General features: G+C 34.3%; 1 protein-coding gene across 1 annotated transcript in view; it reads left to right on the forward strand.

Annotated features, from left to right (window-relative positions):
* Positions 1 to 28000, forward strand: part of LOC105320311 (phosphatidate cytidylyltransferase, photoreceptor-specific) — an 86809-nt gene that overhangs the window by 41128 nt on the left and 17681 nt on the right. The window contains exons 6-8 of the mRNA XM_066065131.1: positions 17092 to 17174; positions 18117 to 18273; positions 24643 to 24795. Coding sequence (XP_065921203.1) covers positions 17092 to 17174; positions 18117 to 18273; positions 24643 to 24795 — 393 coding nt within the window. The remainder of the gene's footprint in view (positions 1 to 17091; positions 17175 to 18116; positions 18274 to 24642; positions 24796 to 28000) is intronic.

The raw sequence follows: 28000 nt of genomic DNA on the forward strand, positions 1-28000 counted from the left end.
GGTTTCGGATGCTGGAGGAGGTTAAGGTTTTTGGAGCAAATTAAAGTTTTGGTTGCAGGTGCCCTTTGATAGCAATATCTAAGTTACTGCTGGTCCGTACTTCACCAAACTTGCATGGATGGTGTGTCTTATGATACTGATGCACCAGGCAGGCTTGAATGCTGAATCTGAGCCATATGTTTCGAATGCTGGAGGAGGTTAAGGTTTTTTCAGCTGGTTAAAGTTTTTGTTGCAGGTGCCCTCTGATGATACTACTGGTCCTAGGTTTACCAGACTTGCATCAATGGTGCGTCTTATGATATTGATGCACTTGACAGGCATGAATGCTGAATCTGAGCCATAGGTTTTGGATGCTGGAGGAGGTTAAGGTTTTTGGAGCTGGTTAACATTTTTGGAGCAGGTGCCCTCTGATGATTATATCTTAGTTATTGCTGGTCCTAACTTCAATAAACTTGCATCAATGGTTCGTGTATGATACTGATGCACCTGACAGGCATGAATGCTGAATCTGAGCCTTAGGTTTCGAATGCTGGAGGAAGTTAAGTTTTTTTTTTAGCTCATCTGAGCTAAAAAAAAAAGAGCTTTTCTGATCACCTTTTTGTCTGTCGTCCGTCCGTCTGTCTGTAAACTTTTTACATTTTAAACTTTCTCTAAAACCACTTGGCCAATTTCAACCAAATTTGGCAGAAAGCAATCCTATAGAAAGGTGATTATAAAATGCAGAAATGAAAGACCGATCATTATTTAAAACGGAGAAAACCTCAAAACTGTAGAAAAATGTGGGTACATTTTAAAAAATCTTCTTCTCAAGAACTACTGAGTCAAATTCAACATAATTTTGCATAAATTATGAAGCCGCTGCGTCTTTTTACCCCAATGAACCCCAAAGATACCCCAATGATACCCCAGTGAACCCCAATGATACCCCAATGATGCCCCAATGATACCACAATTAACCCCAATGATACCCCTATGATACCAAATGATATCCCAATGAACCCTAATGATACCCTACTGAACTTTGAAAAAACCCCAATGATACTAAATATCTGCATAGTTAAAAAATATTCCGCGCAAGCATGTGAATTATAAACACCGTTTACACATTAATATCATGGTTTTCCCCCCTTTTGTGTTCATTTTTGACTGAAAGTTTTCTTAATTCTTTTTTTAACTATTCTTTAAAAAAAAGATTAAAAAAAAACGAAACCATGGCTGAATATTTAGAGGAGCAAAATAATATAAGTATTAACTACCAATCTGTCGTTAATTGTCTCGTAATTACCAGAAAAGATCTCGTTATTACAAGTTAATTTTCTTGGAATTACGAGAAAAGATCTCGTTCTTACGAGAAAAGATCTCCTAATTATGAGTTAATTATCCCGTATTTACGAGAAAAGATCTCGTTATAACTAGTTAATTATCTCATTATTATGAGAAAAGATCTCGTAATTATGAGAAAAGATTTATATAAAATGCGTTTCTGAAAGTCGACTTGTTCACCCTTTATGTCTATCACATGTCATGTCAACATGCAACATAAGTATGTTGACATGCAAGAAAATAGAAATCAAGTAAGAATTATAGAAAATCCTAAAATAAATCTCTAATATCGCCCAAATGTGACATCGAAGATGGTATCATATCTAATAGCTCACTAGTATACTGGAATGGAATTGAATCTTATTTCGCTAAAAATGTAGTGTATGTGTTAATTTGTAATTAATTTGAAAGTGAATTATCACCCTCCCCGTTTATATCCATGCATTGATCATGTGGTATTCTTTAATTGCATTTCTTTTTAGCTCACCTGAGCCAAAGGCTCAAGTGAGCTTTTCTGATCACAATTTGTCCGTTGTCTGTCGTTGTCGTCGTCGTTGTCGTTGTTGTCGTCGTTGTCGTCGTCGTTAACTTTTCACATTTTCATCTTCTTCTCAAGAACCACTGGGCAGATTTCAACCAAATTTGGCACAAAGCACCACTAGGTGAAGGGGATTCAAGTTTGTTCAAATGAAGTGCCACGCCCTCTTTAAAGGGGAGATAATTGAGAATTATTGAAAATTTGTTGGTATTTTTCCAAAATCTTCTTCTCAAAAACTATTCGGCCTGAAAAGCTTAAACTTGTGTGGAGGCATCATCAGGTAGTGTAGATTCAAGTTTGTTCAAATCATGGTCCTCGGGGGTAGGGAGGGGCCACAAGAGGGGGATCAAGTTTTTCATAGGAATATATAGAGAAAATCTTTAAAAATCTTCTTCTCAAAAACTATCAGGCCAGAAAAGCTTAAATTAAAATTGAAGCATCCTCAGGTAGTGTAGATTCAAGTTTGTTCAAATCATGGTCCCCGGGGGTAGGGTGGGGCCACAATTGGGGGATCAAGTTTTACATAGGAATATATAGAGAAAATCTTTAAAAATCTTCTTCTCAAAAACTATTAGGCCAGAAAAGCTCAACTTTGAGTGGAAGCATCCTCAGGAAGTGGAGATTCAAGTTTGTTCGAATCATGGTCCCGGGGGTAGGGTGGGGCCACAATTGGGGGATCAAGTTTTACATGGGAATAAATAGAGAAAATCTTTAAAAATCTTCTTCTCAAAAATTATTTGGCCAGGAAAGCTCAGCTTTGAGTGGAAGCATCCTCAGATAGTGTAGATTCAAGTTTGTTCGAATCATGATTTCGGGGGTAGGGTGGGGCCCACAATTGGGGGATCAAGTTTTACATAGGAATAAATAGAGAAAATCTTTAAAAATCTTCTTCTCAAAAATTATTTGGCCAGGAAAGCTCAGCTTTGAGTGGAAGCATCCTCAGATAGTGTAGATTCAAGTTTGTTCAAATCAAGGTCCCCGGCAGTAGGGTGGGACCACAATAGGGGGATCATGTTTTACATAGGAATACATAGAGAAAATCTTTAAAAATCTTCTTCTCAAAAACTATTTGGCCTGAAAAGCTCAAATTAAAATGGAAGCATCCTCAGATAGTATAGATTCAAGTTTGTTCAAATCATGGTCCCTGGGGGTAGGGTGGGGCCACAATTGTTGGATAAATTTTTATATAGGAATATATAGAGAAAATCTTTAAAAAAATTTCTTTTAAAAACTTTTTGGCCAAGAAAGCTCAAATTGGCGTGTAACCATCCTCAGATAATGTAGATTTAAGTTTGTTCAAATCATGGTCCCTGGGGGTAGGGCGGGGCCACAATGGGGGATAAATTTTTATATATGTATAGAGAAAAAGTCTTCTTAATTCTCAAAACTATTAGGCCAGGAAAGCCCAAATTTGAGTGGAGGATCCCCAGATCATATAGATTCAAGTTTGTTTATTAATAGTTTAGGGGTAGGGTGAGGCCACAATGGGGGATGAATTTTTACTTAGGAATATATAGAGAAAATCTTTAAAAATCTTCTTTTTAAAGACTATTTGGCCAGAAAAGCTTAAGCTTGTGTATAGAGGCTTCCACAGGTAGTGTAAATTCAAGTTTGCAAAATCACAGTCCCTAGTGGTAGGGCGGGACCGTGATGGCGATTTGAATTTTTACATAGGAATATATAGAGAAAATCTTTAAAAATATTCTGGGAAAGTTTTCGGTCTTAAACTCAGTACTTAGTGTGAAAGCACAGGTTATGCAGATTTAAGTTTGATGAAACCATGATTCCCTAGTGAAAAGTGGGGCCACGAAATGGGGAAAGGGGGGGGGGTATATATAGGAATAGAGAAAAATCTTCTTGCAGGTACAACAACAAAAGGGGCTTGGTATTTACAAAAAAAATAAGAGGTGGATAAAAATTGGCAGATTTTCAATTTTTTTTAGCAAGATCTACTGTAGTCAGTTGTCAAGATATTTTGATACTGCAATGCTGATTTGATCAGAATTAAGGCAATTGTTGCTCAGGTGAGTGTGTGGCCCCTGGGCCTCTTGTTTTGTTTATTTACCTATAATTTAAATATTTATGTTGTTAGCTAGAAGGTCAAGGCTTATTTGTAATACCTAATTATTGTTAGAGAGTGAAGTTTATCAACCTAGTAAGGTCAATTTCTCATATAAAATCCGTTTATATATTCACTGCCTGGCGTGTTTTCTCTCTTGCGCAAAACAGTCGATGGCCCTATCTAGATTCCATAACACTTTCATGTTTGTTATGGTTATCTTTTTTTAAAACTAAATTTACATCATACCATTATGGAATCCGGATAGGTCCATGTAGCTCACTATCGTGCCATCGCACCATCAAGTTTGGGGTCGATAGTGCGATGACGATATATTGCCAAAACTACATATAGGGCTTGTGCCACTTAGGTGAAACTAGATTCTAAAGTGAATCCTTCATTAAACTGTCCCCTTCATTATATTTGTTGGAACCTGCGTCGAAATCGTTATGTGTCAAACGACCCCAAGTCCCTTAATCATTACTAGTCCTCCTTGTTTAGGCGCCTTCAAATTTGATGTAATTTTTATTTATAAGTGCGCTTAATGTCGTAGGTTGATTGTTTTAATCCTTCAGGTGGGCGCCTTCAAATTTTGTCAAGATTTATCAGTTTATTTCTTGGAGGAGCTAAATATATATATTTCTTTTTTTATGAGTAATAAATTTTATCTGAGATAAAGTAATAAATACAAATGGACCGCCATCAACATTGCCGAAATAGAAGAATGGGTAAACAATACTATAAATTAGGCTTTCCATGGGGAAAACCTGACCATAAAAGGGAGATAATCCCACTATATAACCAGCTTTCCGTGGTAGAAAATGTACCATAACACCATTTTTTCGAAGGATGAAACTGCTATGTAATTTGTCCGAAGGGGGGGGGGGGGTGGTTGGGGGATGGCACTATATAACACCGGTAGAGGCATGAATTGCTTATGCCAAATTCCCAGAATGGTTGTTGATTATATGAAAGTAAACCCTGTTACAACTACAAAACAAAATCTTTCTTTACTCCATCTTCCTGGTACAACATGCCTGCAAATACATAGATATAATTGGGCATTTTTATTTTTTTTTTTAATTAGGCAATCAAATTTTAGCTCGAATAACTAATTTTATTAATTGGTTATTATTGTATACATTAAATAAACATTCTAGCATTTTTTTGTCATCAAAAGAATAATGGTTGATTGGAATGAAATTCTTTAATAAATAGTCGATAGAGCGATGGTGCGATGATACGATGACGATAGCACGATAGAGAACTTACAATGACACATTTGATCATCGCGTCTCGCTATCGCACTATCGCGTCATCATTATTGCACCATCGCGTTATCGCTATCGCACCATCGCATTATCGCTATCTCACCATCGCGTTATCACGCTACCTCTTCCTAATGAACTTGGGGAAAGTTCATGACACACACTCTGGTCATTAGAGAACTTTCAGTGTTTCTTCATAAGTATAAGTATTGACCAGACAAATTTTGCACAGACAGACTTATGGGCAAGATAATTCCTATAACCCTCCCTCTCCCCCCCCCCCCCCCCCCAAAAAAAAAAAAAAAAACTTTGGTTAGGGGGTGGGGGTGGGCTTTTAAATAATGTCTAGGTATTGTTGGGGTTCGTCACTGGGGCTTATTTAGGTATCATTACAGCTAAAATACGGTATCATTGGTAAGTTAATGTTATTCAGGGTCTGGTCTGAGTTAATTGTTCATTAAGTACAGGTACATTCTTGTATCAATGAGATTTATTTTTGTATCATTCGGAAAATTAAAATTCATTGGTGAATGAATCATTGCACAGAGCTCATTTTAAGTTCATTGTGGTTCGTGGGGGTATCAATGAAATTTGGTTGGGATAACAATGGGTTCACTGGGAAATCAATCGGTGAAAAAATGTTGCGTAGTTGAAATTTCATTCATTTGTGTAACATGTTGGTACATAAAATTCATTTAGTGTATCAATTATGAACATACTTAGTATCATTGGGGTATTTCAAAGTTCATTGGGGTTCATTGGGGTATCATTGGGGTTCCAGAGTTGGGGTCAATTACTTTGAAAAGTAATTAATTATAAATTACTTTCAAATTCATTGACAATTTTATCAATTACTTGCAATTACAATTACATTGATTTTTTAAAATGTAATTAATTACTCTCAATTACTTTGATAAATGTAATTAATTTCATTTCAAATACTTGAGTTTTATTTTTATCTTGAGAACATATACATATATTAACAGCATTAAGATATACAGAGTTTTATGTACGGTTCTGGTCTTTAAGGTTGTATAGTTCAGTTCAGATCAGATTTCTTGAAAATTTCTAGAAAAATTTTCTTTAACATTAAATTCATTAAGTACCATTGAGTTCATTTTTGGTTCTGTATAATATTTTCTCTATAGTGAATTAATTTTTATTCACATATTAAAACTATGTTTATTCAGAAAGTACAACTTTCAGAAGTGCAGCATATCAGTATATAAATAAAAATTGTTATAATTCACAAGAATGAGATATTTTGACTCCCTTAAGTCTAAAATCAATGGGGGTTCTTGGGTCTTAGAGGAGTTCACACCTCCACAAAATTAGATCTTTACCTATTGCCCTGGGCAGTGTGTTATGCTGTATAAACATATGAATTATTATGGGACATTTAATTATTGTATAAACAAAAGTCCATGCCAAACAAGTATAAGTTCTATTTATCATTATAAGACACCTTCTTGGAAAAAAAGTAATTGAGATGTAATAGAAAAGTAATTGAAAATACACAATATTTTTGGAATGTATTTAAATACATTCAATTACTTGTAATTGAAGACAGACTCAATTACAAATTACTTTCAAATACTTTGAAAAATGTAATTAATTACGCTCAATTACAAATACTTTTTTCAATTACCCCATTCATTGGGGTAAAAATACGCACCCAATAATCCTTATGTAAAGGAAAATATAAATTGCAAAAATTATCGGCTAATTCTGTTTCAAATTTGAGTAATTTACAGAAATAAAAATAAAGAGATAATCGCGGTCAATCAGTTTATAACTTCGGGTTCGGTATTCCATATCGAAAACGAAAGTTCTTTGTACAAAGCAGCCATGTTTGAATGTTGACGCATGACAAACGGGTCAAACTGACAAAGATGAATTTACTTGTTGTGCAACAGTTTACATGCGAAGGGATACTTGAAATATGCTAAATATATTTGTGCCGATTTCATGAAGTGAATTGAGGGTAAATCAATCAATGCGTTGACATTTTCACTCATGACCGTGGTTTTATGTTGTTTTGAATTTTGTTTATGCTTTTTAACTTGAGGGGAAATATCTGTATTTTGGAATTTTTAAGTATCGAATCAAATATAGATTTCGGAAAATCAGACAGTTAATTGTTTACCTGTACCAAATTAGCAAAATCTGATGCACTTACAATGTATTATAAATACTATACATTCTATTGGTAATTCGGTACGATCTCTACGTTATGGTTGATTACCGGTATAGTGCAACGTGTTTTGTTAAGATGCTCTGCATTTTCAGTCTAAACGGTGATTGTTTTTGCTGCTAGAAATATATAGGTATATATATTGTTTTAATTATTTTTATATTTAATTGTTTTAGTGCATGTTTCCTCTGTTTTAATTGTTTACAATTTTTAGCTCACCTGAGCCAAAGGCTCAAGTGAGGTTTTCTGATCACAATTTGTCCGTTGTCTGTCGTTGTCGTCGTTGTCGTTGTCGTCGTCGTCGTTGTTAACTTTTCACATTTTCATCTTCTTCTCAAGAACCACTGCACAGATTTCAACCAAATTTGGCACAAAGCGCCACTAGGTGAAGGGGATTCAAGTTTGTTCAAATGAAGTGCCACGCCCTTTTTAAAGGGGAGATAATTGAGAATTATTTAAAATTTGTTGGTATTTTTCAAAAATCTTCTTCTCAAAAACTATTCAGCCGGAAAAGCTTAAACTTGTGTGGAGGCATCCTCAGGTAGTGTAGATTCACGTTTGTTCAAATCATGGTCCCCAGGGGTAGGGAGGGGCCACAAGAGGGGGATCAAGTTTAACATAGGAATATATAGAGAAAATCTTTAAAAGTCTTCTTCTCAAAAACTATTCAGCCGGAAAAGCTTAAACTTGTGTGGAGGCATCCTCAGGTAGTGTAGATTCAAGTTTGTTCAAATCATGGTCCCCGGGGGTAGGGAGGGGCCACAAGAGGGGGATCAAGTTTAACATAGGAATATATAGAGAAAATCTTTAAAAATCTTCTTCTCAAAAACTATTAGGCCAGGAAAGCTTAAACTTGAGTGGAAGCATCCTCAGGTAGTGTAGATTCAAGTTTGTTCAAATCATGGTCCCCGGGGGTAGGGAGGGGCCACAATTGGGGGATCAAGTTTAACATAGGAATATATAGAGAAAATCTTTAAAAATCCTCTTCTCAAAAACTATTTGGCCAGAAAAGCTCAACTTTGAGTGGAAGCATCCTCAGGTAGTGTAGATTCAAGTTTGTTCAAATCATGGTCCCCGGGGGTAGGGTGGGGCCACAATAGGGGGATCGTGTTTTAAATAGGAATATATAGAGAAAATCTTTAAAAATCCTCTTCTCAAAAACTATTTGGCCAGAAAAGCTCAACTTTGAGTGGAAGCATCCTCAGGTAGTGTAGATTCAAGTGTGTTTAAATCATGGTCCCCGGGGGTAGGGTGGGGCCACAATAGGGGGATCGTGTTTTAAATAGGAATATATAGAGAAAATCTTTAAAAATCCTCTTCTCAAAAACTATTTGGCCAGAAAAGCTCAAATTAAAATGGAAGCATCCTCAGGTAGTGTAGATTTAAGTCTGTTCAAATCATGATCCCCGGGGGTAGGGTGGTGCCACAATTGGGGGATCAAGTTTTACGTAGGAATAAAGATAGAGAAAATCTTTAAAAATCTTATTCTCAAAATCTATTAGGCCAGATAAGCTCAAATTAAAATGGAAGCATCCTCAGGTAGTGTAGATTCACGTTTCTTCAAATCATAGTCCCCGGGGGTAGGGTGGGGCCACAATTGGGGGATCAATTTTTACATAAGAGTATATTGAGAAAATCTTTTAAAAAATTTCTTTTAATAACTATTTGGCCAAGAAATCTCAAATTGGCGTGTAACCATCCTCAGATAATGTAGATTCAAGTTTGTTCAAATCATGGTCCCTGGGGGTAGGGCGGGGCCACAATGGGGGATACATTCTTATATATAGAGAAAATCTTTAAAAGTCTTCTTCTCAAAAGTATTAGGCCAGGAAAGCTCAAATTTGAGTGGAGGCATCCCCAGATCATATAGATTCAAGTTTGTTTAAATAATAGTCCAGGGGTAGGGTGAGGCCACAATGGGGGATGAAATTTTACATAGGAATATATAGAGAAAATCATTCAAAATCTTCTTTTTAAAGACTATTTGGCCAGAAAAGCTTAAACTTGTGGAGAGGCATCCTCGGGTAGTGTAAATTCAAGTTTGCAAAATCACAGTCCCTAGTGGTAGGGCGGGACCGTGATGGCGGTTGGAATTTTTACATAGGAATATATAGAGAAAATCTTTAAAAATATTCTGGGAAAGTTTTTTGGTTCAAAACTCAGTACTTAGTGTGAAAGCACAGGTTATGAGATTAAATGTAGATTTAAGTTTGATGAAACCATGATTCCCTAGAGAATAGTGGGGCCACGAAATGGGGGGGGGGGGGGGGGTATATAGGAATAGAGAAAAATCTTAGAGGTACAACAACAAAAGGGGCTTAGTATTTACCAAAAAATAAGAGGTGGATAAAAATTGGCAGATTTTCAATTTTTTTTTAGCAAGATCTACTGTACTCAGTTGTCATGATATTTTGATACTGTAATGCTAATTTGATCAGAATTAAGTCAATTGTTGCTCAGGTGAGCGATGTGGCCCCTGGGCCTCTTGTTTCTTTACTAACCATATTCAGCTGTGTCAAGTTTCAAATTATAAGCAAGATACAGAGCTTTGCTCACAGAACTGAGGCCATTATTTTGTCCATTCTTAATAGGAAATACCAAGTTTAAAAATCTTAAGTTGAATGTAATTAACTCTTGTGAACAAAAAATTGACTCAAACCAAGCAGAATTGTGAGTTCTGCATCTTGCTTATAATCCTACGATTGACGCTGAAATTTTGATTATCACTAGAAATGTCTCGCTAAACATTAAATACTTGTACAGAAAAATTTAAGGATGATATGCTGTAACAATTTTTTGGGGCCCCCTCCTTATACGAAGAAACTACACCATTTTTGTTGGTTTTTCAGACACAATTGAATTAAAACGACCTCTTTAAAACAGTTTAAAACATTACTGTTACGGGGATAAATGCATTATCGCTATTTTAAAGAAAAATTACAGTGGAAAATCATCTTGATTTGTAGCCATTTGTTAACGTTGATTTTGAATAAAAATGAAAATAAAGGGTGGGCCTTAGTAAAACAGAGAGATATGCCTGTCAATACATTGCACTCTGAGGCTCATTGAAGAGGGGGGGGGGGGGTAGACCTTATCAGATATCTTGACAAGAAAAAAAAATGATTTTGAGTATGGCTATGTCTAACTTTTCAAAAAAAAGTCGGGGGGGGGGGGGGGGGGGGGGGGTTGGCCTCCACCCAGTTCTGACGCCTATGCATTGATTATACATGTAATAGCTCTTTAACATATCATATGACAACATTTTTCAATTTTTCATTCGAGTGTATTCATCGATCAAGTGAGTAAGGTATAAGGTTATAAATAGCTGCAGGTCTGTAGCTTCCGGTTTGAAACAATTCTGATGGACGACCTAGGAGCTACAGTGCCTCTCATAGTAAAAATCTGCAATTTACGGCGCACAATATATATTGTGATAAAATAAAATAATAAATATTGTATAAAATATAATATCAAATCATATGATAAAATTTTGTATATTTTGATATTGATTCATTATATCTCATGAAATTGTATTATTATATGATATTGTTATATATAATATCGTATGATACAATATTGTATAAAATGATATAGCATTTTAAAACATATTATTATATCACATGATTCTGTATCATATGATATAATACAATGTTGTATCAAACTATATTTTATGATATTATACAATATAATCATATTATGTATCAAATATGATATAACACCATACAATACAATATCATATATAGTATTATATGTTACAATATTTGGATCTATTATGTGATATATATATATATATGCTAATGTACTTTATAATACTGTGTATATTGTATTATATGTGATATATTTCAGGTGTCATAGTATGAAATGAACATATGATTATCATTATCATTCAATTTTTAACATGATACACAATATTGTGTCAAAATTATCCATGAATTTCCAAAATCATTAACTTTGATTTTCATGTAATATGATAGAGGTGGTCTCATAAAGGTGATGCACATAAAGATGATACCTTAATTGTCTCGGTGAGCTTTGTTATCTGTGATTACCTATTTTTGTCCCCCGCCGCAACGCGAGGCGGGGACATAGAAATGCCGGGCGTGCTTCCGTGTGTCCGTCCGTCACGCTTTTTTGTAAGCGCTCTCATGCCTACAAATTTTGACGGATTTTCATTAAATTTATACCAAATGTTTATACCACTAATACTTTGGTCAAGTTCGAAAATCAGCATTGGTCGATACTTTTTGTTGGAGTTATGGGACTTTGACCACAATAAAGACTCCGTTTATCCAAAAATTGACCTTGTAAGCGCTCTCATGCCTACAAATTTTGACAGATTTACATGAAATTTATACCAAATGTTTATACCACTATTACCTTGGTCAAGTTCCTAAATCAGCCTTATTCCTTGGGGACCCAGGAATTCTATTCTTGTTGATTCAGAAATTACATATTTAAATAATTTTTAATGGTGCAAGCTCAGCATGAAATTAACACATGCAATTAGTAAATAAACAAACAATATAATGTGTACACAGGTAAGGTCAGTCCTGTGTGTGGTCATCTGAAACAACTATTGATCTCAGTAGCTTTCATCTTACGAAAAGGGAGTCACTCATGTGTGTAACTAATGCCCTTCAAAGAGTTACTGTGTACATAAAAGGGGTGTCAACCAGTTAAACAAAGGAATATAAAGGTGTAAGAGGGCGGGAAATCATTATTACATGGTCACAATCCTATCAGATTAACCAAAAATAACATTTTTACCTATCAGATTATCAGGAAAAAATATAAAGGGATATATAAGAAATGGTTCAGTGTTTTAATATTTTATCAGATTAACCGAAGTATTTGATTAACCACTATCAGATGAAGTGGAACCCTCTGTAGTACTATTTCGAACTTGCATGTGGTTGATTTAACAATAATGAATCTCAGTGGTAGCTTCAGATACAAAGCCTAATTCCATTATCAAGGATGGTAAAAAGAAATCCTACCTTACTCAAACTTGCCTGATAGATGTGTTTGTTGTTAAATGATATAACATGATTTTTTAGTCGGCTAGCGTAGCGAGCGAGTCCTTGTTATCATAGCCGTTTCTGCGAAAATTTTGCACTACATTCTTCATGCGCTAATGAAAATAGTGCATTCATTAACCTGTTTTGTTTGCGTGATTGCCAATTTGAAATGGTTAAACAATCTTATCTTTTTTTAGACATATATATTTTAAAAGTTTTTCTTGATGTTTGAAAAATAAAACAAATCAAAGTAATTTTTGTTCAATGGCCGCCCATGAATTCGACAACTTACACGGGGAAAACCTTGTTCCATATTAAACATAAAATCTATTTTAAGAAAAACCCTGCTTGCGAAGCGAGAAGACACTTGCTGTCATTGGATCTCTTTGAGTGGATTTTGAGCACAAACGTGAATTAATAATGTGCGATATAATGCAAATAGTTCTTATTTCTTCGTCATTGAAATATACCGGTCCTTTGTCTCTATCCTACGATATTATGCATTGACAGTCTGGCAGGCATTGCCAGTCTATCATTGAAATGTCAACAGAACGTGTTGAATCAAAGTACTAAAAGTACTGACACGAGTTGATGATTCAGGAATCAGACATTTATTGAACCTTTTTTGCTTTCCACACGCAGAATTTAAAATAATTCATGAATTAAGTATAGAGGTATGTTATTATCACTGGCTACAACATATCAAAGATAGAAAAAATCATGAATCGTGAAAGATAATTTTTTAAATGAATAGGATATCTAAATATTATAATCAAATAATTTAATAATTAATTTGATAATTATCTTTGTTCACCTATCTTTAATTAATTTACAAAAGACAGAATTTTTTTTATTACTAACAATGTAATAAAAAAAAATTCATCCAAATATTGACAACACGTTCAGAGCAAGTCGACTCATAGGCCCTTCAGGCCTTTGATTATAATACAGTATTTTATAGTATAATACAATGAACTATTATATTATTATATTATATGATACAATATTATATCACGTAATATTATATTGTAAAAAAAATTATATGTTACAATGTGATATTGTATCAAACTTTTTGTATATTATGAAATGTTATAGTATTATATAATATTGTTGTATTTGATATTTTATATTATGATACAATATTGTATGATATGATATTGTTTCACTAGGGCCCTGCTCTGCGGGCGCCTTATAGTGATCATGGTCTGTCCATTCGTCTGACCATCCATCTGTCCATTTGTCCGGGCGTTTGTTCATCCGAGATAGATTGTCCTGAGCATATCTTCTCTCCCCTTGGCCCAGTGTTGCTTATACTTCACCCACAGAGTGCCTTTTGGTTAAGGGTGTGCATGACCTTGAAGTTTCTAGGTCAAAAGTTCAGGTCATCACAGAATAACAAATAAAACCCTTGTTGGAAGCATATCGTCTCTCTCTTTGGTCCAATCTAGCTCATACTTCACTCACATAGTCTATGGTCTTTGGGTGTGCAGTGACCTTGAATAAAGTTTGTAGGTCAAGGGTCAAGGTCATATCGTACCGTGCAAATATCCTTTTTTCAGAGAATATATACTTTCTACTAATTTGTCATAAAATAGGGTGATTTGAATTTTTATGCGTAATTTTTTACGAATTGGACATGTCCGTAAAATTAAAATCATCTGTGGTAAAAGGGGGGAAAGTTTCACCGTGACTTTGTTACAGTTAACACACATACAAATCAGAAAATTGTTTTTCCGTTAACGATTCCTTATATTTATGATTGTGTTTATACATTTACCTTTATTTCATATGTGATATACACTTTACTTATTCCTATTTATCTGGGTATCAATATGATGTACAGTGTACACCATGTGCTCGTCTCAGTTCGATTTACCGGGAAAAAAAGAAAGACAAAAAAAGACATCTAGCTACTAATGTGGCATTATACGTAGTTTTAAAAAATACTCAAGACTGAATAGAAAGATCTGAACTGTTTTCACTACGTGACCAAAAAACGCTCAAATATACCTAAATGTACAGCCGTCAAGGACTGAGCTGAAGGTCATGAACATTACTCTCATACGTACGATGTAGAAAATTTACATGCGGTGTTTTTTTACCTCTGTGAAATTTACGCGTTTAATTTTTTCGGATTTATAAAACTCGTAAAAATTAGCAGCACGTAAAAAATACCCGTTATACGGTATTTGGCTCATACTTCAAATAAACAGAGCTTATAAATAATGGGTTTGTAGTGACCTTGAACAATCATAAAGGTCAAAAGTGAAGGTCATAGCATAGTTATATGAAAAATCCTTGTCTGGAGCATAACAGAGCTTATGAATAACGGGTTTGTAGTAACCATGAGCCAATTTTTAAGGTCAAAAGTGAAGGTCAGAATTATATGAAAGATCCTTGTCCGGAGCATATCTTCTCTCCCCTTGGTCCAATGTGGCTCATACTTCACTTACATAGTGCCTTTGATTAAAGGGTATGCATTGACTTTATATGATGTTTGTAGATATATCAGATTATAAAGAAAGATCCTTTTTTATAGTGTTGTTACGATAGTTGCAGACTACCGAAAAATCGTCGCTGAAGGCAGCAGGTTGGCGACAATCGATAGTAAATTTATATCATCGATAGTCGCTAAAATTCAGTCACGTGACAGATAACCTTTTATTGCGGAGCAATATCCATAAAACGACTAAAGTATTGTTATACAGTGACCAACCTAGGGGACAACTTGCTTTATGATCGGTAACTTTGCTTGAATTTTCTCCGTAAGAGAAGTTGAAGTCGCCCTGTATTCTGAGTTTATGGTCATGTTAATTAAACTAAAAGGCAATAAATGACAATTATCAAATTCTTAAAACGCTTCCACAAGCTCAGTTTACCCCTGTTGTGAATAGTAACTTGCGACTGTTTTATTCTCATGGGTTATAAAAACGGGTGATATTAGCCAGTCCTTGGAAAAATCTATCAATACTGAAAAATTTCAGTCATAATGTTATTGTGAGTTTCCTCTATTATATGCCGCAGTGATGTTCAGCGTGTCTCTGTTTACAATGTCTAAAAATATCCCGACCTCAAATGTTATTTTCAGCGCGTGCTGCTATACGTAAACAGAAATACCGCGATACCATAGAACCCGCGATATGATTGGAAACTAATATACTGTGCATTGAAAATTGCAACCGATGTTTATTACTTTTCATGCTGATATTGCAATTACAGTTTGAAACTTGTAATTAGTTAATAATACTGCCAAATTATTGCTAAAATAATCCTAAAACCATTTGATTACATTTGTCTTCAAAATTAAACAGATCCGCTACACAATGGTTGTAATTGGGTCAAAGGGTTGCACTAATACCTCCAAAATAGACAGAAGTACATGGACTGGTTTTATTTGTCATTGAATTCACAGAATTACATTTAATGTATAAAATGTATGAATGTACCAGATCAATTAAATTTAGCAAATTGGATAAGTTTTTACAAATTTAAGAAAATGTTTTATTTTTATTGACATGCTTCTTATCCAACTTAAATTAAAATTTTGCCCTAGGTTGGTCTGTAAGTATGATAATTATTCAACTGAAGATAAGTTCATTGAAAAAAACCTATTAATATATGAATTATAAATAAAAAAGGTATTTTGTTTGATGCTGATCTTCCACTCAGGATGAAAAAAAATTAATCTTTGTTGGAATTTGAAAGTTTACATAATTGATTTTATAATCGATTGTGATCTGCCAATTCAATTTGAAGAGCGATAGTAAAATTGATCCAATTTTACAACACTACTCTTTAAAGAAAATATATATACTTTCCACTTAATCTTTTTTAGCTAATACTACTTAAAACCACCAAACCAAGTCAAAGTAAAGGCCATAACAGATCTCTTTATGATCACTTTTAGACCATAGATTATTTCCCATTTGCATAATCTTGCTCAGATTGAACAAAAATGCCTGTATGTAAGTGTTAATGTGATTGAATTGGATGCTCTATGCCAGGTGGAAAATTCAAAATTTATAAATCAAGGTCAAAGCAAAATTCTCTGAAATTCTTTTAATCCTATTGTCTATTATATAAGTGGGGCCCTTTGAGATGGTCACCATCTCAATGATGTCTAGTATAATATTGTATTGTATTACATAATATTTTAATATATAAGTTTGTATCATATATCATATACATTATCATATTATATTTAATACAATATCATACAAAACAATATATATCATACAATATAATATCATAAGATACAGTATTATGTTGTATTATGTGATGTGATATTGTATCATATGATGCAAATATATTATAATAATGTTTTGATATTGTATTATGTGATGAAATACAATAATTTATAACTTGATACAATATCATATTATACTTTATGATACAACCACCTGTAAGAACCAGTTATGAACTTGTCATGAATACATCATGAAACTTAATGAACAGTTCATTCAAGTTCTTAAAATCATAAATTTCATCTCGCAGGGGTAACTATCAGAGGAGTTTTAGATTAGGGTTTAGACTTCAAAATGAAGCTTAAATATGCAAACATAAGCCTCTCTGTCATGTCAATCTAAGAGCTATGAAACTCAGGTGACCATCAAGGCCTGTGGGCCTCTTGTTTAGTTTTATCATCTTACTTTTACCAAATCTTGCTTTAATCATTAATTTTTTAATTGCAGTTTGGATGGACCCATGTTACTCTGTTAATCATTGTCACTCAATCACATTTGATAATTCACAACGTTTTTGAAGGATTAATTTGGTAAGTAAAATATTTAATTTAACACATAACACTTGTCAAACAAAAGTTGTCATACTTGATCAGCTATATTCTATGATTTTTATTTAAAAGCCTTTGGGGGAGGTGTTATGTTTTTTTATCAGTCCACCAGTCTTGTTTTTGTCAATCAGTTCAACTCATTTTAAACTCCTGCACAAAATTTTTTGAACTTTGTAAGTCATAAGGACACCAATCTATTTAAAATTAGACTTCAATGATACAATATACAACATTCCATACTGGGTCATCTCAGTTATCAGAGCCTTCACTAAATCAAACAGCTGAATGTTAGCCAGTGCTAAATGAGCAAAATATGATCCATTAACAGCATGCTATAATTGAGGTACAATTTTTCTCTTTCACATATAGTAGAGTTTTTAAAATAAAATTCAATAACAGTAAATAGTTGAGGGAGAAAATGAACCTATATGCTCTCATATTTTTTGATCGCTTTATAAAGTGTGGGGGGGGGGGGGGGGGGTTGTTGTACTAAAATAAAGGGAATTGAAAGATAACAATGAACCCCTACCGAAAATTTAGTTACCGAATTTTGAAAATACTGGTCGTTGTTCAGAAAATAAATCCTGGCATTCTGTAAAAAAGCTACAAAACAAATAAACCCATATGATCAGACCCAGTATCTCGGATACACGCACCATTTCGCAAAATACACGAACAATCACCCAAGGTACATGAACTATTTAACATGATTGGTTTGTAAACAATAACGCTACCACTGTAGTCCATATATCAAGCCCATGCAGTCAAATTTGAGCCAAGATTTACCATCCACTTTCACACTTAATTTGTATTAAGTTGTTTGTAAAAAAAAATTTTAAGAAAATATAGACGTCTTAGAAGAGTTCACTATTTTCATAAAATATATATATTCATATATTATTGTGTATTTTATTTTTTTTGTAGGCTTCTGGTACCAGTTTCAATGATCATATGTAATGATATTATGGCATACATGTTTGGTTTCTTCTTTGGTAAAACCCCTCTAATACAGCTCTCACCAAAGAAGACTTGGGAAGGTTTTATTGGTGGAGCAATATCTACAGTCTTTTTTGGATTTTTGGTAATTATTTTGTTTTTGTGTTTAAAGATTAAAAATAAATTCATAAGATTGCTGTAAATTGTTTTTGTGATATCCAGGCATCTAATGTTTCATTAAATCTATTAATCAAGCATTATCTTCCTCATATATTGTAGATTCCTCATATTTGTTTAAATGTTTCTCCCCAGGTTTCAGCAAGAGACTGCAGATTTACCATTTAATAGGATCAGAAATCTCTTAAATTTCTTTATTTCTTTTAATGCATACGTAAAACTAGATGCTGTCATTAGACAGTAATACCGGCACCAAGTGATTGCCCCTAAACAACACTGTTTTGTACCAGTTTTAGTAAAATTGAAGGCCACATGGAATTTCTATATAATTTTTAGAAATTATAATTTTCATAAAGGATGAGATCCCATTCTCTAATACACGTAAATGCCCTTTTATGTACAATTTGGAGTTTAAGTTTAGTTAATCAATAATCTTAACATTTCATGTCATTTAAAGTATGTTCTTTATAAGTTTTACAAACAAAAGTAAATAATGACCCCTCCCCTTGACGGTTGCCGGCTTTAGATTTGCTTCTAGGTGCCAATGCCATCGTATGCATGGATTTAGAAAAGGGATGGGAGTAAGGGGTCCAATCCCTCCTCCCCCTTGAATTATTCATTTATATTAATAGTAAAATTACCAAAAAAACCACCTCTTGCATTTGTACAGTTCTGTCATTTTAATTGCAAAAGTTTTAGCTCCCCTGAGCTGAAAGCTCAAGTCAGCTTTTCTGATCACATTTTGTCTGTCGTCTGTCCGTCCGTAAACTTTTCACATTTTCAACATCTTCTCAAGAACTACTGAGCCAATTACAACTAAACTTGGCACAAATCATCCTTAGACAAAGGAGATTCAAAGTTGTGAAAATTAAGGGTCACACCCTTTTTCAAGAGGAGAAATTTTCAAAAATCTTCTCAAGAACCATTAAGCCAGAAAAGCTGAAACTTGTGTGGAAGCATCCTCAGGTATGGAGATTCAAATTTGTGAAAATCATGACCCCTGGGGGTAGGATGGGGCCACAATGGGGGGGGGGGGGGTCTGAGTTTTACATAGGAATATATAGAGTAAATTCTTAAAAATCTTCTTCTCAGAAACCAATCAGCCAGGAAAGCTGAAACTTCTGTGGTAGCATCCTGAGGTAGTGTAGATTCAGAGTTGTGAAAATCATGACCCCGGGGGTAGGGTGGGGCCACAATGGGGGGGTCAAAGTCTTACATAGGAATATATAGAGTAAATTTTTAAAAATCTTCTTCTCAGAAACTAATCAGCCAGGAAAGCTGAAACTTGTGTGGTAGCATCCTCAGGTAGTGTAGATTCAAAGTTGTGAAAATCATGACCCCCGGGGGTAGGGTGGGGCCACAATGGGGGGGTTGAAGTTTTACATAGGAATATATAGAGTAAATCTTTAAAAATCTTCTCGAAAACTTATCAGCCAGGAGAGCTGAAACTTGTGTGGAAGCTTCCTCAGGTAGTGTAGATTCCAAGTTGTGAAAATCATGATCCCAGGGGGTAGGGTGGGGCCACAATGGAGGGTTGAAGTTTTACATAGGAATATATAGAGTAAATTTGTTAAAATTTTCCTCTCAGAAACTAATCAGCCAGATGTTAAGACTTTGGCCCCAGGACAATTTTTTGGCCTCACAAGAAGGTTCAGAGTTTGATGTAGATTTATATCCCATATACATGTATAAACAATCATTAAGGATCTTTTTGAGAACTGCAATACTCAACATGTGATATGACTATAAAATCATTCTGTTAGAAAAGGGACTAATGATTATAAACATAAGAATATCCAGGGGGAAATATGGATTTTATTTATACAGGATCTACATGTGTTATTGTACATTGTCCAGATAGTTTGTATTATGACTCCATTAAGCTGATTTTATCATACCTATTGTTCCTCAGGTGAGCGATATGGCCCATTGGCCTCTTGTTGGTTTAAAGTAGGGTTGTAAATTAATTAATATAACAGAGTTTTCAGATAACAGAAAATAAGACATTTAAGCTCCCGACATTTTAATCGGATCGTCAGTTACCATATCATGTGTTTAGGAATAAAAAGCGATGAATTTAATTGATTTGAATTTTGATTTTATATCAATTGATTAATAAATATATTCGGTGAATTTTTTTAGCTCACCTGAGCTGAAAGCTCAAGTGAGCTTTTCTGATCACAGTTTGTCCGTCGTCTGTCTGTCTGTAAACTTTTCACATTTTAAACTTCTTCTCTAAAACCACTTGGCCAATTTCAACCAAATTTGGCACAAAGCAACCCTATGGAAAGGGAATTATAAATTGCAGAAATAAAAGACGATCTTTATTGAAAACGGAGAAAACCTCGAAACTGGGGGAAAATGGGGGTGCATTTAAAAAAATCTTCTTCTCAAGAACTACTGAGCCATATTCTACGTAATTTTGCATAAATAAACCTTATGGAAAGGAAAATTTAAATTGCAAAAATTATGGGCTAATTCTGTTTCAGATTATTTTGATTTTCGTTTCATTTTCGTTATGCTTTTAACTTTAGGGGAACTATTGCCTGTATTTTGGAATGTTTAAGTATCGAATCAAATATAGACTTCGGTATTCGGGTAAATCAGACAGCTGATTGTTTACCTGCACAAAATAAGCAAAATCTGATGCACTTACAACACAATTATTATAAATTCTATACATTCTATTGGTAATTCGGAATGATCTCTACGTAATGGTTGATGAATACAACGTGTTTTGTTAAAATGCTCGGCATTTTCAGTATAAACAGAGATTGTTTTCGCTGCTAGATATATATAGGTATATATATTTTATGAAAAATAAGTTGTGCTCTTTCTTTGTTTTAGTGCATTTTTCTTTTGTTTTAATTGTTTACAATTTTCTCTTTACTTACCATATTTGAGTGTCAAGTTTCGAATTATAAGCAAGATACAGAGCTTTGCTCACAGAACTGAGGCCATGCTTTTGTTCATTTACATTTTAAGTGCTGAATAGGAAATACCAAGTTTAAAAATCTTAAGTTGTATGTAAAAAATTCTTGTGAACAAAAAAATTGACTCAAACCTAGCAGAATTGTGAGCTCTGTATCTTGCTTATAATTCTACGATTGATGCTGAAATTTTGATTGATCACTAGAAATGTCTCGCTAAACGTTAAATACCTGTACAGGAATATTAAAAGGACGATATGCTGTAACTACTTTCTGGGGCCCCCTCCTTATACAATGAATTATATGAAATCTACACCAACTTTCATGGTTTTTCAGACACAATTAAATAAAAACGACCTGTTTAAAACAGTTTAAAACATTACTGTTATGGGGATAAATGTATTATCACTATTCTTAAAAAAAATATTACAGCGGAATATCATCTTGTAGCCATTTGTTAACGTTGATTTTGAATAAAGATGAAAATAAAGGGTGGGCCTTAGTAAAATAGAGTGATGTGCCTGTCAATACATTGCAGTCGGAAGTTAATTAAGAGGGGGGCTAGACCTTATCAGAAATCTTGACGAGTAAAAAAAAAAGGATTTTGGTTTGGGGGGGGGGGGGGGGGGCACCCCCGGGTTCCGACACTTATGCATGGATTATAATAGCTCTTAAACATATAACATGAGAACATTTTTCATTCGAGTGTATTCATCGATAAAGTGAGTAAGATTATAAAACATCACATGAGTTCACGCCTGGTAAACAACAATCATTTATAATGTGGAAGACCCATTAAACTTTTGAATGTTTTTAATTTGAGCACATAAAGGTATAATTTTCTTCATTCACATATAGGAATTTTTTAAATAAATATAAATAACTAGCTAGTAGTAGTAGACGAAAATGTACCTATATGCATGCTCTCATATATTATTTGATCGCTTCATAAAGTGAGAGGGCAGAACTAAAATAAAGGGAATTGGAAGTTAACAGTGTACCCCTACCAAAAATTTAGTTTTATATCTTGGATATGATCTTGTTTTTGGTAAAAAAAGGTATTTCATAAACTTTTAAGGTACAATGTCAAAGATTAAGGGTAGGAAAATAAGTGAAAAGTGTGGAAACTTTATGGTACATGTATTCTTTTTTGGTTTTTATACCGAGGGGCCATATGGCACACTATCTTTTGAACACCCATATAAAGCCATTGTTGCTCAGGTGAGCGATGTGGCCCCATGGGCCTCTTGTTTCAATTTATTTAAAAAACAAATGAATTAAAAGGTATCCATTTACGTCAAGTTTTCATATCACAAAAAATTTACTTCACGTTGAAAGCCCTGACAATTTCTGGGTCCGCATAACTTAAGTCAACATTTTTTTTTCTAAGTTTCAAAAAGATATAAATGATTCAACAACTGTTTAGCCATAACTTATTTATTTCTAATCATACTCTGTTTCTATCAACATCTCAGGTAACAATACCGTAATCCGGTGAATATAATACGCAGTAGTGTACAATATTCACCCCCCACTTTGGGCCTGAAAGTGGTGAAAAAAAGCTTGTTTGGATGTATAATATGCATAAAAAAAATTGACCAAACGGTAATCTTGAGTATCAACAAAGCAGTTATAATTTGTATGCACGCTCAACTTCATCGTGGGAATACGCTACCGGAAATAAGAAAAACGCAGTATTTTTATTGTAACTAATACGGTAATATCTTTATTTCATAATCAATGTTTTAAAAAGACCTAGTATTAAATATTGTTTCAGAGGAGCAGCTTTAACAATCACTTCATACACAATGTGCAATTACTTTGTAAGTTCTGGGAGTCATCAAGCAAAGGGTCATTTGGTACCATAACTTTTAATGGTCAGTAACAATTAACTGAAAGGTGGAAGGACCTAACAAAAGGTCTTTCACCTGAAAGGTGGAAAGACCTAATAAAAAACAGAAGAAATACAAAAGGTTATTCACCTGAAAGGTGGAAAGACCTAATAAAAATAAACAAAACAATATCAATAGGTCTTTACACTGTGGTGTAAAGACCTAAAAACATAAGAAAAACAAAAGGTCTTTCACCTAATTACAAGAGCATAAATTCTCTTTGAAAATTTGTTTCATTTTATCTCATGTGTAAGCAAAATTATCCATTTATGATAAATAAGCATGTGTAGCATAAAATCATAAGTTTTGACAAATTCGTGAATTTCCCAAAGGGTGTCAGTCAAAAATGATTTTCTGAAAGTCAAATATCAGGCTTAGACTGATATTCTTAATGTATGAAAAAAGCATCATTTTACGCAATCTGTTTAATTTATGGTAACGGCCTTGGTTTTTATAAAACTGATGGACCAGGCAACTGGGTAGATTTTGATAAGGACATAACCTCACATATATGTTTGAGAAATATGAAAAAATTCTGTACATACAGGTGAATCTTGAACTTCAATGGACCAGGATTAAACTTCGAGAGATCAAGAGTTTGAGAGATCGAAAGTAAAAAAATAAAATTAGCAAAATTTTGTTCCGGTCATTTTGGTGCTAAAATTACAGTAGCTGAAAGTTTATAGTTATAAAATGGATAGTCTAACATGGTTTAATTCATATTTTCGGCTACATTACTTACTATACAGAACTTTGTTGTGTGTTTATTAAGTGGTTTTTGTTTTCACTTTGAAAAACTTTTAAGTTTTGTTTTCTTAATTACAGAATGTTTTAAATAAAGAGCGGTTAATTTACCTTAAATTTCACAAGTTATTGAAATTAATAGATCAGTAACAAATTATCTATATACCCTTTGAAGGAAGCAAGGAGTAGAGTCACTTATGTAATCAACCAATTAAAACTACCACACTAGCCCCAGGCACTCATTCGACCATCCAGGTAAGGTCCACGCGCGGAGCTATTATTATACCTTTGATCGGTTGCGTGTGTACACGGCCACCACTTTGAGTTATCAAGAGTTAAAAACAATGAAATATGTATAACGGGACCATGATTTAACTTCTAGAGATCAAGAATTTCGAGAGAGTGGAGTTCGAGAGATCAAGAGTAAATTTGCTTAGTTATATAAAGAAAGAAATCAAGACTGTGATTTCACTTCGGGAGATTGAATTTTGAGACATCGAGTGTCATCTGTATTTTATATATGTGATGGGGTATGGATCATTATCCTAAGATTTGATATTATGATATATGATTTTTTGCTTTCAAATAACGTAAAGTTTCGTAAAGGTGATGCCTTCTCTTGGTGACCTCTGTAATCTTTGATTACCTATGTGTAGTTGTAGTGAATTTATTTTTATTATACATGTATTTGTCTGATTGATGAAAATTGTAACTAATACATGATGAATTTGTATTTTTGATGCAAGGTTTTTATCCTTTTTTAAATTTCAGATATCTTACATTTTGGTTCAGTTTGACTATTTTGTGTGTCCTGTGACATATGATGAAGCAAGTGATAATTTATCAATGGACTGCATTCGTCATCCTGTCTTTATTCTGACTGAGTTTGGTCTCCCTCTCGTCATTCAAAAGTTCTTTAGCATAGTAAGTATAATATACGTTGTGTATTTTTCAAATGTTTAATGTGATTTTTTTGTAAAATATATTGAAGCAAAATATTGCCTTTGGGTATATGATGTGCAGTGACCCCAAACAAAGTAAATATACATCATGAAAAAGAAAACATTGCCTGGATCATATATTATCTTCCCTTAAGCCCATTTCACAATTGGCGCACGAGCACTTTACAACACTTTGCGATCGAAATTTTTGAGCTTCGCACAAGCTCGCATACGTTGCACGGGCCCTGGCTTACGTTGCACCAGCTCTCGCATTTGTTGCATACGTTTTACTGGTCGCATCAAGTCTCCTCTAAATAGTGGACATGCACACTATTCAGACGCGACCGATAGGAATCCAAATTATCGCAGTGCAATGCACGAACATTAGTACGAACGTTTTACAACGTTTTGTGAACTCGCAAGAGTGATGCACGATTTTTAAAGGTCGCAAGAAGAATCGCAGTTTTTTATGCGCGTATTGTGCGACCATGAGACAGTTGCTCAACATGTCTCATGTTATCTTGCAACGTTTTACTATCATTGCATGACTTATCAGTAATATGCCATGCTTTGCCACTAGTTTATATACCATGTATAAGCATCTCTGTTTCAGAGCACAGTTTAACAATATACATTTATTGCATGATGGTGAGGGCTATATGAAGATTTATTTCTCCAAGAAAAATCGTATTTTCCGAGGGCATCGCCCGAGGGAAATTTGTTTTTCTTGGGTAATAAATCTTTATATTCCCTAAACATTATTGCAATAAACGTTTTATTACTCCGAACAACATATGATTATACAAAATACGTTGCCTTTTCAAAGGCAAAAACGTCTTGATTGTTTGATTTCCTCTGTTACTGTCTCCCTTTTCTTTCATAATTTCGAATCACAGATAGTTAAGTTGGTCTTGTGATATTTAGAGAATCATAACGATTTTTTATTTTTTTATTTTTTATCTAATCATACTTGTCTACATCAGATGCTCATATCGGCTTTTTCATTCCTATATGAAATTGCCCTGTCACCTGACTTTTTGTCCCCCGCCGCAACGCGGTGCCGGGACATAGAAATGCCGGGCGTCCGTCCGTGCGTCCGTGCGTCCGTGTGTCCGTCCGTCACACTTTTTTGTAAGCGCTCTCATGCCTACAAATTTTGACGGATTTTCATTAAATTTATACCAAATGTATATACCACTATTACCTTGATCAAGTTCGAAAATCAGCATTGGTTGATACTTTTTGTTGGAGTAATGAGACTTTGACCACAATAATGACTCTGTTTTATCCAAAAATTGACCTTGTAAGTGCTCTTATGCCTACAAATTTTGACGGATTTTCATTGAATTTATACCAAATGTTTATACTACTATTACCTTGGTCAAGTTCGAAAATCAGCATTGGTCGATACGTTTTGTTGGAGTTATGGGACTTTGGCCGCAATAATGACTCTGTTTTATCCAAAAATTGATCTTGTAAGCGCTCTCATGCCTACAAATTTTGACGGATTTTCATTAAATTTATACCAAATGTATATACCACTATTACCTTGGTCAAGTTCGAAAATCAGCATTGGTCGATACTTTTTGTTGGATTTATGAGACTTTGACCGCAATAATGACTCTGTTTTATTCAAAAATTGACCTTGTAAGCGCTCTCATGCCTACAAATTTTGACGGATTTTCATTAAATTTATACCAAATGTTTATACTACTATTACCTTGGTCAAGTTCGAAAATCAGCATTGATTGATACTTTTTGTTGGAGTTATGGGACTTTGACCGCAATAATGACTCTGTTTTATCCAAAAATTGACCTTGTAAGCGCTCTCATGCCTACAAATTTTGACAGATTTTCATTAAATTTATACCAATTGTATATACCACTATTACCTTGGTCAAGTTCGAAAATCAGCATTGGTCGATACTTTTTGTTGGAGTTATGGGACTTTGACCGCAATAATGACTCCGTTTTATCCAAAAATTGGCCTTGTAAGCGCTCTCATGCCTACAAATTTTGACGGATTTTCATTAGATTTATACCAAATGTTTATATCAATAATACTTTGGTCAAGTTCGAAAATCAGCATTGGTCGATCCTTTTTGTTGGAGTTATGGGACTTTGACCACAATAATGACTCCAGTTTATCCGAAAATTGGCCTTGTAAGCGCTCTCATGCCTACAAATTTTGACGGATTTTCATTAAATTTATACTAAATGTTTATACCACTAATACCTTGGTCAAGTTCCTAAATCAGCCTTGGTCGATGGACTCGATACTAGACAGCTTGACCGGCGGGGGACCCAGGAATTCTATTCTTGTTAGACCAATTTAATATAATAGAATAATCATATTGAGGTATAATAATATATGCTGCTGCATCTCTGTTTCTTACTGGACGGCATGTTCTCTCGCTTTCAACTGTGTCTTCTAAAGTGTCGGAAATGGGCGGAATATACATGTATACCCCCTCTGACTCGTACGAGCATTCGTACCATGGAACGCATGATCGCAAGTCGTATCGCATTGGCGCACCTTCAATCGTCTGATCACCTGGTCTCTCGCGCGATCCTATCGCATTATCTTTCAACAGTCGCTTTCATTGTACAACAGTCGTATATGGACGCAAGATATATCGCAAGATTTAATGCATTTACATCGCACAACGCTCGCTTAGATCGTGCGAATTTCGTACGAATACTTTTTTCAAATGCAATTATTTCGGCAACAGTTTATGATCCACATCTAATTTTATCGGTCGCACGAATATTCAGTCGCTTCTGCTCGTGCTCCAATTGTGAAAGGGGCTTTAACTTCTTCTGGTTCAAGCTGCATATAAAAAAAAGTTTGTAGGTAAAGGGTCTGCAGTGAACTTCAACCATGTTTCTAGGTCAAATGATCCTGTTTAGAGTTAACAAAGTGTCCATCTTAGGGATGTGAAGTGAATTTAAACCAAAAACAATGCGAGTAATAGCAGATTTGAATGTTGATTCCTCATCTGGACAATATTTTCTGTCTCCTTAGCTCCTTTCTATTACAGACTTGACCAATAGTCTGCTTGTAGAGAAATGGATTGCAGTGATTTTTAATTACATTTTTATGTCAAGGTTATTGTAAAATCCTTTCCTTGACCCTATTTCTCCCTTTTGTCCCATCTGCTTTTATTTTTACCTATATAATGCTAATT

This window comes from Magallana gigas, chromosome 7 (assembly GCF_963853765.1).
Source record: "Magallana gigas chromosome 7, xbMagGiga1.1, whole genome shotgun sequence".
NCBI lineage: Eukaryota > Metazoa > Mollusca > Bivalvia > Ostreida > Ostreidae > Magallana > Magallana gigas.